The 16,274-nt window shown below is 43.4% G+C and overlaps 1 protein-coding gene across 2 annotated transcripts in view; it reads left to right on the top strand.

The window, feature by feature from the left end:
* The window catches only part of Zc3hav1 (zinc finger CCCH-type containing, antiviral 1), a 58,213-nt gene that overhangs the window by 20,087 nt on the left and 21,852 nt on the right, over positions 1-16,274 (top strand). Inside the window, exons 2-6 of one of the 2 annotated variants that reach the window (XM_008823482.3) lie at positions 1,270-1,405; positions 5,696-5,948; positions 11,498-12,178; positions 12,793-12,891; positions 14,761-14,881. In XM_008823482.3, the coding sequence (XP_008821704.1) occupies positions 1,270-1,405; positions 5,696-5,948; positions 11,498-12,178; positions 12,793-12,891; positions 14,761-14,881 (1,290 nt within the window). Of the gene's footprint in view, positions 1-1,269; positions 1,406-5,695; positions 5,949-11,497; positions 12,563-12,792; positions 12,892-14,760; positions 14,882-16,274 lie in introns of both variants that reach the window. The other variant, XM_008823483.3, reaches the window with a different exon arrangement.

Genomic DNA, 16,274 nt, shown 5'->3' with positions numbered 1-16,274 from the left:
ATAGCAGAGTATGGAGGCTCTAGTGGGAGAGGAAGGCTGTCTACCTGAGGAGTTTGTATTCATGCTCAGATGCCGAGGAGCTCAGAAGGTGGGTGACTGTGACCAGTGATAGTCATGTATATAGAGATTAGAAATGCATGAAATGCATGTGAAAACGTCTCAATGTCAAGAGCCTTGGAATGAATTTTTCTGGATGAAACTGTGTGTTTTGACAACGAAGTGGAGATCTTTTTTAAACGTTGTAACATCATTTAATTTTATGTCTTATAGGGTTTATACTGAGTACAATATTGTATAACTGTAATAATTCAACTGTAAACCTAAAAATATACAGCCAATTTTGTAAGAGATGCATCCTAGCTCAGATAATTTTTATTGAATATGTCAATGCTGTTGTAATGAAATGCTTCTTCTAAGAATGTGGTTAATAAATAAATAACTTTAAAAAATTAAAAATGTGATCTTGAAAAAATTAAAGTCAAATACTATGTATATGTGTATATGCGAATATATTTTGCACAGAAAATATATGCCTCCTCCTGATTTAGCTGTTTCTTTTCTTTTTTAGGCAAGGTCTCATTGTATAGGCCGGGCTGGCCTGGAACTTGCTATGTAGATCAGGCTGGCCTTGAACTCACAGAGATTCATCTGCCTCTGTCTCACAAGTGCTGGAATTAAAGACATTCACCACCATACATGGCTTTTTTGTTGTTTTGGGTTTTTTTTTTTTTTTTTTTGAGACAGCATCTCCCTGTAGCCCCAGCTGACCTTTTAGGTGGCCTTTTAAATCATGTTCTTTAAGTAGGATTAACCTGTGTTAAAGCATTGATCTTTGCTGAGAATTTTATGAATGTTTTTTTTTCTTTCCGTCTTTTTTTTTTAAGTGCTGAGAATTGAACTTAGGGCCTCACACCTGCTAAGCAAGCTCTCTATCACTGAAATCTGCTTGTTTCTAAAATTCATTTTTTTAGGTTAGCATACAAAGTAATGGATTCTCTATAGCATATTCATATATACACCCTATTATACCCATTGCTCTTCCCTGTGCCCCCTGTGCCCTCTTGCTGGTCCCTTCTCCCAAAATTTTCTCATCTGCTTTTGCACGTATTTCACCTTCCTTTCTTTTTCCCCCTCCCACTCCTTTAAAATTCAAAATTTCTTCCCCTTTTCTGGTCCTCTTTCCACATTCGTGTCCTATATGGATGGATGCTTTCTTTTTCTTTTCTTCTGTGAAATAGAAACACTGACCGTTGTCCTCTTTCCTTCCAGGAACTTATGCAAATATTCTCATGAAGTTCTCTCAGAACAGAACTTCCAGGTCCTGAAGAATCATGAGCTCTCTGGGCTTAACAAAGAGGAACTGGCAGTGCTCCTAGTCCAGAGTGACCCTTTTTTCATGCCCGAGGTAAGTCATGACTCCTCAGTTTAAACATCAGGCAGAGTGTAATGGGTAGTACTGTGTTGTGGGTATGTTGGAGGAGGAGCAGAAAGACTTTGAGGTCAGCACCAGGGCTCTGCAGGCAGCAAGCTATTACTGAGTGACCTGAAGAGATTCCAGCAATTACTATGCTACTTGAAGTTTTGTAAGAATTTGAGTCTGGATGCCTCCTCCACTAGGCTGTCAGGGATCCTAGTGTGAGCAAAGACGAGATGAAAACATAATAGTGGTAGGACTGATAGATGCTTTACATCAGAGTGGCCTTTGAATTAAGTTGGAAAGATTAGGAAGATGGAGGAACACGCTAAGTTGCTGTGACAGAGTTCCCATCACACCAAATGCAGTGACTCAATAAATATACTTTTAGTTCTTTACTACTTGATAGCCTAGATCAAGGGTCAGCAGGCTACAGCCCAGATGCCAAATCCAGCCTACCACCTGTCCATAAATGAAGATCTATTGGAACATAGCCATGTTTATTTGTTTACAGATTGCCTATGGCTGCTTTCACCCTTCAAGGATCAGCTGAGTAGTTGCAACAGAAACCAAATGGCCTGAAGAGCCAAAAATATTTACTCTCCAGCCCTTAACAGCAAAGTTTGCCAGCTCTAGGTCTTGCCTGGACCTGGGCAGGCAGATAGGTTGCATGGTCAGGAAGCTGGACCCCATACTGTCATCCAGGGCCTCAGGCTAGTAGGTCAGTTCTGTTATCTTCAAGCTGTGGCTTCCATTTCTGGGTACAGGCTGTTCTCACTCATTATAGCCAATGGGATTATAGGCAGGAATTAGGAAGCAAGCAGTTTCCTTTAAAAAAAAAAAACAACATCTGCTCACATCTCACTGGCCAGTGCTTATCACATGGTCATACTTAACTGAAAGGGAGGCTGGGAAATGTAGTTTCTAGCTGGGTAACTAAACCCTACCTAAAACTTGGGAACTTCTGTAATTAGAAGAAAGATGAGAAAATGGTAGACAATTACGTCTCATCCACATAGATTTGAGGGTCAGTCAATGTTGCTCAAAGTATAATATCTGAACCGAGGAAAATCCTTGAGTGGAGGATCCTTGAGTGTATCAATACAGTGTCAGTGTTAACCTGACCCTGAAAAGAAAGGCACAGAACCATATGGAAGAGGCAGGTGAGTGGAAGGTATGTAGTGGATAACATAAGGAAGGTTGGAATTCAGATGTACCGTTAGATATGACAAGATAGATTGGAGACTTCTTGAGGGTTCAACCCTTTTTGAGAACCTAAAAACTTGGCATGCCAGGTCATTTTGAGGTGACCACTGAGCTCCAGGGAGATAAGAAGGTAAGGTATTCTATAAAGTTGTTGTTGGGAAGGACTGTATGCTATTTCTCTCACAGCTCCAAACATTCTGTGTGCTTGGCCCTCTCTTGTCCATTTTCTCCTTTCCCTCCCCTCCCCTCCCCCTCCTCTCCCTTTGCCCTCCCTTCCCCACAGGGAAATATTTTCAGTCTTTCATCATCTTTTACTACCTGTGTGACCTTGGACAAGGGTTTAAACCCTTCTGGGCATCATTGAATTTGTCATTTGTTTTGTATTCAGTTAAGATTCAGAAGTGCCTGTACATTATCAGGCACTATGTCAAATACCGAAGGCAGCAATGGACAAGACATACTCCCTACCATAAACAACTTAAGTCAAGATGACTGACTCAGTAAAGGCGCTTGCCACCAAACCCGACATCCTGAGTTCAATATCTGGGACCCACACGGTGGAAGAGAACGACTCCTGAAAGCTATCCTCTTTGTAACTGAGACCATCTGAAACTCACTATCTAGCCCAGGCTATCCTTCCACTCTTGGTCCTCCTGCCTTAGTCATCCAAATGCTAGTATTACAATAATGTACCATTCCTCTCAATAGTGTCCCCCTCCCCAGATCTTGGATTTGCCGTTAAAAAAAAAAATTGCGTTGTTTTTATTTTATGTGTATGTGTGTATTGCCTGCAGGTATGTAAATGCACCTGTGTTGTGCAGTGTCCGCAGAGATCGGAAGAGGGTGTCGGATCCCCTGGAACTGGAGTTACAGACAGTTGTTAGCTGCCATATGGGTGCTAGGATTGGAACCTGCGTCTTATGCAAGAACAACCAGTGTTCTTAACTGCTGGGCCATCTCTCCAGCCCTGCCTTTTTTTTTTTTTAAAAAAAAAGACAGCCTGGCATTCCAATCAGGCCTTGCTTGAACTCCCTGAATAGCCGGGAATAACCTTAAACTCCTGATCCTCCTGCTTCCACCACTGGAGTGCTGGGATTCCAGACACTGAGCACCATTCCCTGGTTGTGTGGTGCTGGAGGTTGAACCCAGGGCTCTGTGCATGCTACGCACACACTCTACCAACTTATATCCCTCTACCCCTGGATTTTGTTTTTTAAGTTTGTTTTCAGTGTCAAGATGACCCTGTCTAACCCAGGCTGGCCTCAAACAAACCTGCTGCCTCCACTTCCCAAGTACTCAGATTACAGGCATGCACTACCATCCCTGGTGTATGTGGTGCTGGGTATTGAACCCAAGGCCTCATGCATGTTAGGCAAGAACTGTACCGACTGAGCTACATCCCAGTTCTCCCAAGATTTGCATTTTAAGAAGTATCCAGGTGGTGCTGATAGTGCTGGGTTCAGACACCATTCGTTGAAAACTGTGTCTAAAGTCCTGAATCTGGACAGGAGACTTTAACAGTTATGTCCTTGAATCTGGTTTCAGGGGCTACCGGTATAGCTCGTGGCTGTTCTTGGAATCAGCCTCTTTGCAGCCAGACAGATCAAGGGGAACCAGGTAGACCTGGTTTGTAGTCTATTGAAATAGCTTACAAATGTGTTCATTTTGAAACTATCTGGAGTTCAGGTTTGTTACTAAACATATTGGCTTTCACATTTAATGGTTCAAATACTTGACTCAGGCTCCATATTTTGTACAATGCAGTCTTTTTGTTTGTTTGCTTGTTTGTATTTTGAGACAGGGTCTCCCTGTAGCCCCAGCTGGTCTGCAACTTGCTATGTAGACCAGGCTGGCCTTGATCTCACAGAAATCCACCTGCCTCTGCCTCCCAAGTTCTTGGATTAAAGGCATGTGCCACCATGCCTGACACAAGGCAGTCTTCTATTTATTATTTACTCTGTTTAACGATGGAGTTTAGACAGGCAGACAGAACAAATATTTTCCTTATGCTGTAGAAAAGGAAACAGAAACTAGGAGGTCACTGGGTCCTATGAGGTCATCCAGCTGCCTTTGGGACCTCAGACTAATCCAGCATTTTCCAGAGCTGCAGTCACATGGCCTGGCCTCAGCAGCAAGGTTCCTGTCTTCAGTAGGAACTCTATCTCTGTAAAGCCACAGATACAGATACATGTGTGTTTAGATAGAAATGAGCCAATTTTCTTATGGAGCTGGTTGTGGCGGTGCACGCCTGCAATCTTAGCACTTGGGAGGTCAAGGAAGGAGGACTGTGAATTGGAATTTAGCCTGGGCTACATAATGAGATTCTGTCTCCAAAAACAAAAACAAGGGTTCAGGGTGTAGCTTAGTGGTAGGGCTGTCTGTCTATTATGGTGCAGGCTCTGGATTTGATCCTCAGCAAAGGCAAAAAGAAAAACCAAAATGAGAAAGCCATCACACTGCTTGTTTCAGAGGCTCTGGACCCTGACTAAGCCAATAAAGATCAAATAAAAACAAAATAAGAAAAGAAGGAGGGAAAGGAAAGGGAAAGGAGGAGCGGGGAGGGAAGGTAATCATTTGAGAAAGTTCCTGCCAAATTCCCCAAGTCTCTGGTAAGACATATGTTCTTTGAACCATACAGTAAATTCGGATCCAAACCTAGACTTCTTTTCAGACTCCTTTATGACATATTCTACGTAATTGGCCATTTTGTTTTGATTCTCCCAGGAATTATTAAATTTATCACTATCTTTATTATATTTCTTTTTTAAAATAACGATTTGTTCATATAGGGTTTTGCCTTGAACTTGTGATCCTCTTGCCTCAGTCCCCTGAGTGATAGGCTACAGGAACACACCACCTTGCTGGGCATCAATATTTTTCAATTAGTCTGCAGACCTACCTCAGATAAATCACCAGTTGAATTCATCTCAAGGACTGTGGAATAGGCATGTCTTTCTCTCTCTTGGTACAGCCCTGCTTGCTTCAGGGATGTTCGTGCACTTGAGCTTTCCTTAACAAATGTGTGGAAGGTACAAGAAGGTGTTTTCATCTTTGTGTTATTTCTCCCTTCTATAGATATGCAAAAGTTATAAAGGAGAGGGTCGGAAACAGATCTGTAGCGAGCCACAGCCCTGTGAGAGACTGCACATCTGTGAACACTTCACCCGAGGGAACTGCAGTTACCTCAACTGCCTCAGGTCCCATAACTTGATGGACAGAAAGGTGCTGGCCATCATGAAGGAACATGGCCTGAGTCCAGATGTGGTCCAGAGCATCCAAGACATCTGCAACAGCAAGCACATCCGGAGGAACCCTCCTGGGTCGAGACGTATGTACCTTCCCTTTCTAATTGTGTGAATTTTAAAATGACAGAAATTGTAAGGAAAGAAATCTCCTAAAAGTTCAAACTTGGCAGGGCTAGAGAGATGGCTCAGCAATTAATTCCCAGCAACTACATGGTGGCTAACAACCACCTGTAGCTCCATTTCCTGAGGTATCCAACGCCCTCTCCTGACCTCCATGGGCATTGCATGACATGGATGTACTTACATGCAGGCAATGTACTCATACACATAAAATTTTTTAAAAAGCTCAACCTTGGGATAGTAAAGGGGTAGGTACAGACGGGGGAAGGGATCTAAATATGATCAAAGTATATTGTATGAAATTCACAAAACTTTCATTTAAGAAAAAAAATCTTAACCTCACTGTAGAAAACTCCCTTCATTTGCTCTTTTAAACCTTTCCTTGATGTACACACCATTTTAATACAATTGAAATCATCACATATATGTGATTTTGCAAATTGATATTTCCCCTGATTTAAGAAAGTTTGCTTTGGGGTTGGAGAGATGGTTCAGTGGTTAAGAGCACTGACTGCTCTTGCAGAGGACCCGGGTTCGATTCCTAGCACCCACATGGTGGCTATGAACCATCCTTAACTCCAGTTCCAGGGGAATCCAACACCCTCTTCTGACCTCCATGGCATTGCACGACACAGGTGCACTCACATGCAGGCAGTACACTCATACACAAAAAATAATAAATAAAAAATATTTTTAAAAAAGTTTGCTTAAGCTGGGCTTGGTGGTACATGCTTTTTAATACCAGCACTTGGGAGGCAGAGGCAGAGGTGAGCGGATCTCTGCGAGTTCAAGGCCAGTCTGGTCTACATAGTGAGTTCCAGACCAGCTGGGGTTACTGGGAGAACCTCTCTCAAAAAAAAAAAAAAAAGTTTGCTTTTTCCCAAGAGCAACAAACGTTTTTGAGATTCACCAGTTGCCAATTTTGTTCCAATTACTTTCTTTTCATTATTATTATTTTTTCATATTTTATTATTTCTATTTTATGTGTATGAGTGTATTGCCTGCATGTATGTGAGTGCACCTGTGTCGTGCAATGCCACAGAGGTCAGAAGAGGGCTTCGGATTCCCCTGGAGCTGGAGTTAAGGACGGTTCGTAGACGCCATGTGGGTGCTAGGAATCGAATCCGGGTCCTCTGCAAGAGCAGAGTACATTTATGAATGTACATATACATACTTATACACACACACCTTTTTATTTTTTATTGTATTTGTGTGTGTGTGTGTGTGTGTGTGTGTGTGTGTGTGCATGCACCACAGTGTGTGGAAGTCAGAGGACAACTTGCAGGAGCCAGTTCTGTCCTTCCACCATGTGGGTCCTGGGATTGAACTCAGGTCGTTGGGCTTGGAGGCAAGACCTTTACCCACTGAGCTAGCTTATCAGCCCACACATACTTTTTAAAAATTACATTTACTTATTTATTTGTGTGGTATGGGGGAATCAGTGGGCAGCTTTCAGGAACTCTTTCTCTTCTTTCACTGTGTGGGTCACAAGGCTTGAGCTCAGGTTAGCAGGGGAGCCATCTTACTGACTGCACATGTACATTTTTGTGATTAAAACATTTGATGTATGGATAAGTCAGAATATCTCACGAGACTATCACCATGTGTCTTTTCAGAGCAACACTAAAATATTATTTTTAATTTATTTTTTATTATTTTAAAATTACATATACATGTGTGTCTGTGTGGGTATGTGCATGTGAGTGCAGGTGCCTGTAGAGGCCAAAGGTGCTGGGTATCCTGGAGCTGAGGATACAGGTTGTTGTAAGCAGCCCCACATGGGTGCTAGGAACTGAACTTTGATCCTGTGCAAGAGTAGTAAATGCTCTTAACCACTGAGCCATCTCTCCAGTCCCCCGTGCTGCATTTTTAAGAAATTAGATTGTTGTCCAATAATCGAAGCATGAAGTATATAATTTCGGGGCTGAGTATGCAATTAAATGATAGGTGGTTTGCCTAACATGCACAAGACCTTGTGTTCATACCCTAGCATAGCAAAAAAAAGAAAAAAAAAACTTTTAAAAATTATGTGGGTGCTGGGCATGGTGGATCACGCCTTTAATCCCAGCACTCAGGAGGCAGAGGCAGGTGGATCTCTGTGAGTTCAAGGCCAGCCTGGTCTACATAGTGAGTTCCAGGACAGCTGGGGCTACAGGGAGACCCTGTCTCAAAAAGACCAAAAAAATAAATAAAAAATAAAATTATCTGGGCATGCTGGGTACTCCCAGCACAAAACAAAACACAAATTTAAAAGGGAACTTACCATTTAAAAAATATTTTATTTCTTATTTTTATTTTATGTGTATGAGTGTATTGCCTGCATGTATGTGAGTGCACCCATGTTGTGCAATGCCGTGGAGGTCAGAAGATGGCTTCGGATTCCCCTGGAACTGGAGTCAAGGATGGTTCATAGCCACGATGTGGGTGCTGGGAATCGAACCCGGGTCCTCTGCAAGAGCAGCCAGTGCTCTTAACCTCTAAACCATCTCTCCAGCCCTGGAACTTACCATTTTAAAGTTTGCAGGTTCATAATGTTTAAGTACATCTACACTATTGTGTGCTAATCCCACCATCCATTTCCAGAATTCCTCTGTTCTCATTGAATAGCCCCCCATGCCCTCTTCTCCCTGGCAGTCTCCTCTCTGACTGTAAATTTTACCACTCTAGGTATCACATACAAGTGAAATCATATCATATTTGTGCTTTTATGACTATTTCACCAAGGTCTTCAGGGTTCATGTATGTTGTAAAATCTGGCAGAATTACTTTCCTTTTGTGTGTATGTGGGCAAGTAATGCAGATGCATGTATGTATGTGGAGGCCACCCAGTCCATCACAGGTGCTGTTCCTTAGGTGCTGTCCACCTTATTTTTTTGAGACAGCATCTCTCATTTTACTGGGGCTCACAATTAGGCTAAGCTGACTGGTAGGGATCTGCCTATTGCCCGATTCTGCTCCTCCCCGCCCCCCCATGCCCAGCTTTATTTTTACAAGCACATGCCACCAGGTCTAACTTTTTTTTCCTGAGACAGCATCTCAGTTGGCCTGGAACTTGCTGTGTAGACCAAGCTGACCTCAGTCTCACAGAGAACTTACAATCTGCCTGCCTCTGCCTCCTGAGTGCTAGGATTAAAGACATGAGCCACCACACCTGGCCATGCCCAGTTTTTTTATGTGGATTCTGGGTCTCAAGCACAGGTCATCCACTTTACCAACTGAGCCATCTTCCAGCCCCTTCCTTTTTTAAGACTGAGGAATATCCTATCATATAGCTGTGCCTTATTTTGTTTATCGATCATCAGTTGATGGACCCTTTATTTGTTCCACAATATGGCTGTTGTGTGGAAAATGGCACCTCTTGAAATCCTGCTTTTGATTCTTTTGGGAGTATAGACAGAAGCCAAATTGCTAGGCCATTTTCTAATTCTGTTGAGTGTTTCATGGAGCCACTGTACTGTTTTCTGTAGCAGCTCTGCCATGTTTTCATACAAATTTCAAATTGTTCCACATTCTTTGTGTCACTTGTTATTTTCAGTTTTTTTTTAATGACCATCCAGTGGGATGTGAAATGATGCCACTTCTTAAACATTTATATATATTTAAAAAAATTTATTGAGAATTTCATACAGGGATATAAGCATGGAAAATTTGATCAAATCCATGCCCACTCCCTCCCCTCCAACTCCTCCCATATCTGCCCATCACTTTTTTCTGATAACTTCATGTACTCTTTCTTTTTTTTTCTTAATTTTCTTTTTGAGATGGGGTCTCCCTGTAGCTGGAGCTGTCCTGGAACTCACTATGTAGACCAGGCTGGCCTTGAACTTGAGTGCCGGGAGTAAAGGCGAGTGCCACCATGCCCAGCTATATTTATTTAGTGTGACAATGCATGTCTTTACCTGCTAAGGCATCTCACTGGCACTCCTTTTTCAAAAGTAGATACAGAAGAGGTGAATTTTATGACACAAATAGAATACATGGTTCCAAGATGCTATAGTGAAGTAGTGAAAAATTACACCTCCCTATATTTGGGGAATAGTTTATAGTTACCTCATCCTTGTTCCTCAGAGAAAAACTGAATTTGTAGAAGACTGAAGGATATGGTCCTGTTTTCAGGCTTCACATCCCAGTGGAGCACTGCTTGCACCTCTCGTGTCACCAGGTCTCTTCCATACTGTAGTGCTCTGCTCTGGGAGTGTCTAGGGAGGTGGATTTTGGGGTTTTTCCAATGTGAGGTCACTGTGTCTGTGAGAGAGTTATGTATTTATTGTCACTTCTAGTTAACCTACTGAGTTAGCCATCTTGTCAGGAGGATGTTTGCTTTTACTATATTACTATTGTTCCCTTTCCCCTATAGTAGGACAAGAAATACTTGTTCTTCATAAGCACATGGGCTTGCCACACACACACACACACACACACGCACTTGCTTACTCTTTCCTTCCTTACTTCTGGGCAGCTGTGACATCCCATTTAGAGAGAAGCTAACTGCTTATCTGCATGTTAGTTACTTTTCTGTTTCTGTGATGGAACACTATGACCAAGGCAACTTACAGAAGAGTGTATTTGGACTTATGGTTCCAGAGGGTTATGAGTTCGTCATGATAGGCACTCATATGAGGCATGCTGCCAGGAGCAGGAGGTGGAGAGCTCACATGTTCAATAGAAAACACAAAGGAGAGAAAGCAACCTGCAGGTATGGTGAAACTATAAACACTCAGAGCCCACCCTCAGTGACCATGCCTCCTAAGGTTCTATGATCTGGTCAAACAGCATCACCAACTGGGGACCTAGAGTTCAGATACTTGAGCCCATGGAGGACAGAACAATTAGTATTGGCTTTAGAGTTTTTGTTTTTTCAATGTAACCCAGGCTGGTCTAGAACTTAATATATAGCCAAGACTGGACTTGAACTCCTGATCCTTCCGCCTTGGCCTCCCAAGCACTGGGGTTACAGGTGTGATTCACCATGCTTGGCTTTACTTTTTACTTTTGGTAGCAAGTTTGAGCACTGGGGGCTGGGGGAGCTAGAGGAAGAAACCTAGAAAATTTGTAGTGCAAACGAAGCCATAGCTAGAGCCTATGGTCCTTTTTCTGTTTGTTTTCAATGTTATACATGTTTAGTGAGGTACACTCATATTATAACAGTGGGTTGTAGAAATTTCCCCTAATTTGCTGCAGTCCAGCTGTACATTCATTGAAGCTATGAAAGCTGACTCAGAACCAGAAGATGAAAACAGCTCTACCTAGGGGACTTGGGAAGTGGGGGGACCCTGTGAGTCCCAGGAGAGGAGCAGAGAGCCCTGGGTCCCCCTCTCATTTTAGATCATGGACTGCTGCTATTCATCCTGGCCTTGGTTCTAGCTTTACCCTAAGATTCATACACACCAGGCCAGGAAAGCTCACTTGATAGTACTGGGCTAACAAGGCTGGACAGACAAAGAGGAGACAACAGAAGTAGGAACTCAATGACACGAGCTCGAATTTTCTCACTTTGGTGTTCTCTTTCCAGCTCCTAATTCCCATCGCAGAGCTGCAGCATCTAGAGGAAGAAGCAAAAGTCGAGACCGTTTCCTTCAGAGCAGCCTAGAATTTCTCCCCTCTTCCTCATCTCAGAGGTCTGGTCCACCCAGCCCAGATGTCGCTAGCTGCGAGGCTCCCCTGGAGGATGTGCAGACAGATGACATAAATGACCTCATTAACAAGATCAAGTATCTGGGAAGTCAAGACTGTGCTCAGCCTTCCTCCATCTCCTCTAAGGCTGCTGGTCTTCGAGTATCCACTCAAATGGGAAAAAGCCAGAAGTTTTCAGAGAATGGGGGTCCAGATGGCTTCTCTTATAAGAATCATTCCAATTCATCCCTGAGTCAACGTCCCACCAGCTCGTCTCTTGATTCTGCACATATATCTGAAGCCATAACCATCAGAAAGGGTGTGCCTTCCTCACAGCACATGGATGTCAAAGGCAAGAGTGAGAGTCAAAACATCCAGTATGTCCCTCTTTTTACTGGTCATGCTGATGGAGCAACTGTGGCTGGAACAGCCACAGCAGCTTTAAATTATAGAGCCACAGCCAATGGTCCAAGAGAAATGGCTTTACCTAGCAACCATCAAAGCAGTGCAGCTGTACTCTGGGATCTCCAGACCACTGGCAGAATCACCAACAGTGACCCAGATCTGACATTTCTGAATGGTAAATACAAAGAGAATACACTTCGGGCTGGTAAATGTATCCATAATGCACTAGTCAAATCATGGATAGAGTCAAATGGCTCTAGTCAAATTATGGATAAAACTTCTAAAGGTGCTAAAAGTAATACCAGTGGCTTTGGCTTAAAAGCAGCAGTCACTGGGGAAAATAATGCATTGTGCTCTGGAGGCCAGAGTCTGAAAAGTCAGGTCATGACCACAGCTGGGGAGACCACTGCCCTTGTGCAGGTCAGCAGGCTGCCTCAGTCACCTCCACCTTCCTCAAGCCACAGAGCTGCAGCCTCTGGGACCCCTGGTAAGAGCTTGGCCCATGCCTCTGTCGGCCCAGCCAGTGAGCTCGCAAGGACAACCCCAGGCTCTGCTCAGGGTAAGTCACTGGACAGCAGAGGCTCCCCTGGCTTGAGTGCACAACCGCAGCACTGCATGGCAGTAGCAGTCATCTGAGAATTGGAATCATTCACTAACCATGCTTCTCATGGTGCCCTAGTGTGCATGTTTCACCCTGCGGAGGGGCTGCCTAGGCTGTCAGGAACTACTGTTTCATGGTGAGGCCAGACGTCTTCATGTTTCCTTCACCCCCATCCTCTTGTTTTACAGAGTCCATGTTTTACACCACAAGTTCCATACCTACTAGGATGGATGATCATGATTCAAAAGAAATCTGCCCAGATCATCTGTACAAGGGTTGTCAACTGAGTAAGTTACATGTTCTGTAAGGTGTCTTTTGGCCACTGCTGCCGTGAGCACAGGAACACCAGTATTTACCCGAAACTTCTTTTGAGAAGTTTCATTTCTTTTGAGTAAATGTTCCGATATGGACTTGGTAGATCATGTTGTAATTCTATCTTTAATTTTGGTGGAAAACATTTTCCACAGTGGCTGGATGGTATTAGTCCTTTGTACTTTCCTTCCCCTCCCCTGCCCACCCCCTCCTCTCTCTCTGTCTTCTGTCCTCTCTCCATCCTTTCTTTTTGAAATTCTTTGACAATTTCACACATGTATACAATGAATTTTTGGTCATTTTCACTCCCTATTCCCCTCATTCATCCCCTTCCCTCTCCACTGAACCCCTTCTTTCCAACAAGCCTTCTTCTTCCATTCATGTCTGTTTTTTAAATGATTCACTGAGTTTAATTAGGGTTGTTTGCATGAGCACAGGTTGGCAGGGGGGTCATTTACTGGTGCATGGGAAGCTCACCAGTGACTACACACTGAAAAACTGACTCCTCTCCCAGAGCATCTTTTCTTTCTTCTTGTTGATAAAGAGTCATTGTACTGGGGGTGTGGTGTAGATTACAATGCCTGTTACATACTTCTGAGTCATTTATGTCTAGAGCAGTGTTGTTCTGTGGGTTTCCCCTTTCTGATTTAAAAAATTTTATTATTTATGAAAAATAATCAAATCAGAATTTGCATACCTAAAGAACATGTCTCTTAATTACCATAGCCATATGCTGAGGATGGTGGCAGGCCTGCAAAACCAGCTACTTGAAAGTCTGAAGTAGGAGGGTCATAATTCAAGGCCTGTCTGGATTATGTAGTGAGTGTGAGACCAGCCTGAGCAACTTAATGAGATCCTGTCTCAAAATAAATTGTTTTTACAATATCTTATTTATTTTATTTTTATTTTACATGTATGAATGTATTGCTTGCATGTATGTAAGTGTACCCATGTTATGCAATGCCTGCTCGGAGATCAAAAGAGGGCTTCAGCTCCCCTGGAACTGGAGTTACAGACAGTTGTCAGCCACCATGTGGGTGCTGGGAATCGAACCCAGGTCCTCTGCAAGAGCAGCCATCTTTTAATTGAATCATCTTTCCAGCCCCTGTCTTTCTGCTTTAATGTAGCCAGGTGTCTTTTTACCATTTCAAAAGTGATTTAGACATAACACAATGAAAAATTTGAGAACCATTTTCTGTTTTCGTTACCTTGGGGTGATAATACTTCCTTCTTCAGCAAGTATCCATTTTGGTGCCATCTTTTGACATCCAGTCCCATGCCAGTTGTGCAAGGGAGACATAAGCTACATAATGATGCAACTTCTCCTTCAGTGTCCGTAATTAATGTGGGGCACCAGTGCATCCACAAAAGAGAATACTTCTTAAAATTAGCAAGTACATAACATCCAGCCCAAACTGGCTTGCAATACCAGCTTAGGGAATTCAAAATACCAGTCGGATCAGTGTGGAGGTAGAGTAGTTGTAGGGGATTCATTCTGGAAGAGATGACTTTTAGGCCAGGGCTTCAAAGAGATACAAGGGGCTGCCAGTGCTGGAGAGCATGTTATCTTAATCTTTTATTTATTTGGGGGAAGAGAAGGGTATGGAAAGGGTAACCACAAATTTATAAATACCTCAGGTTTCCATGTGGGTAAAATGTCTGCGCAGAGTGGGGGTTTTTATTTTCTGATGCGTTTCCATGGGTAATAAAGGAAGTGAAGGGATCCATGGGAAATGCCTGGCAGGGTGGGAAAGGCCAGCCTTGACAGGAAGTCAGTAGTAAACTTGGTTAATGTGGTTAGAAACCCCCATGTTGGACTATAAACCCCATCTCTGTCTTTTTAGGCAACTGTAGCAAAATCCACTTTCACCTGCCCTACCGGTGGCAGATGTTCATATCCACCTGGGTGGACTTCCAGGACATGGAGAACATCGAGCAGGCCTATTGTAATCCCCAAACTGACACGTAAGTTGGTGTACTTTGGCTAACAGGATCCATAACACATCAGAGGAAAGCTTCACGCTAGGCCCATGGCTTCCTGAGATGACCGATGCTAGAGATGCTAGAAGTATCCAGGAACGGAAGTAAAATGGAGAGTGGTATGATCGCTTGGTTAGTTGGTGTGTCTAGCAGAAAAACACAGGCTGGAGGTCAGTTCACACTCTTAACAGCCCGTCACTATCAAAAACACTAAATGAGGCCAGGGAGACAGGCGCATGGGTAAAAGCACTCTCCCCAAAGCCCAACGACCTGAATTTGCCCCCTGGAAATCATGTAAAAAGCCAGAAGTGGCAACCCATATCTGTAATGCTAGCACTCCTATGTCCAGCTAGCCTGGAATAAGCCACATAGCAGGAGAACCTGCTTCAGTAAGGGGGAAGAGAGAACCAGCTCCTGAAAGTTGTCCTCCAACCTCCACTTGTGCACAGTGGCATATGTATACCCACACTCACACATACCTATACATATATAAAGTTTTTTAAATTTAAACCCTAAATGAGGGCTAGGGAGAGAGCTCAGACAATAAAGGCTTGCCTTACAAGCATGGGGAACTAGTTTGATCCCTAGACCCATGTTTTAAAAAAACTGGTCGCCAGGTGTGGTGGCGTACATCTTTAATCCCAGCACTTGGGAGGCAGAGGCAGGCGGATCTTTATGAGTTTGAGGCCAGCCTGGTCTACATGGTGAGTTCCAGGACAGCTGGGGTTACAAGGAGACCCTGTCTCAAAAAAGACAAAAAAAAAAAAAAAAAAAGCTGGTCTTGGTAGCATGTGCTTATAAATCCCAGCCCTGGGGTGGAGGAGACAGGGATCCCCTGGGCATGCTGGCAGCCAATCTAGCCTACATGGTGAACTCCAGGCCAGTGAAAACACCTGCCTCAGAAAAACAAGATGGATGGTGGCTGAGAATGACAGCCAAGATTGACCTCTGCCCTCTACACAAATGTGCACACACTCATGAACAAGTGCACTTGTAGACACACACAACTTTGCAAATATATACCCTCACTTAAAACATTTATTTATTTATATTTTATGTGTATAGGTGTTTTGTCTGCATGAATGTAAGGGCACCGTGTGTATGCAATGCCTGTGGAGGCCAGAAGAGGACAGTGGATCTCCTGGACCTGGAGTTATAGACAGTTGTTAGCTGCCACGTGGGTGCTGGGAACCAGAACCCAGGTCCTCTGCAAGATCAGCCAGTGCTCTTCTCCAGCCCCCTCATACATATCACACACATTTTTAAAGAAACCTTACATGATTCAGAACAAATGAGACTTTGGCTTAATTTCATAATTTAAAAATATTATTTGAGACCTGGAGAGATAACTTTGTCAGGAAAGTGCTTGAGTTCAATC

Source organism: Nannospalax galili, unplaced genomic scaffold (assembly GCF_000622305.1).
Source record: "Nannospalax galili isolate Female #2095 unplaced genomic scaffold, S.galili_v1.0 scaffold307, whole genome shotgun sequence".
Lineage (NCBI taxonomy): Eukaryota > Metazoa > Chordata > Mammalia > Rodentia > Spalacidae > Nannospalax > Nannospalax galili.
Note: the sequence above shows the minus strand (reverse complement) of the source record. Positions and strands in the feature narration are given on the sequence as shown.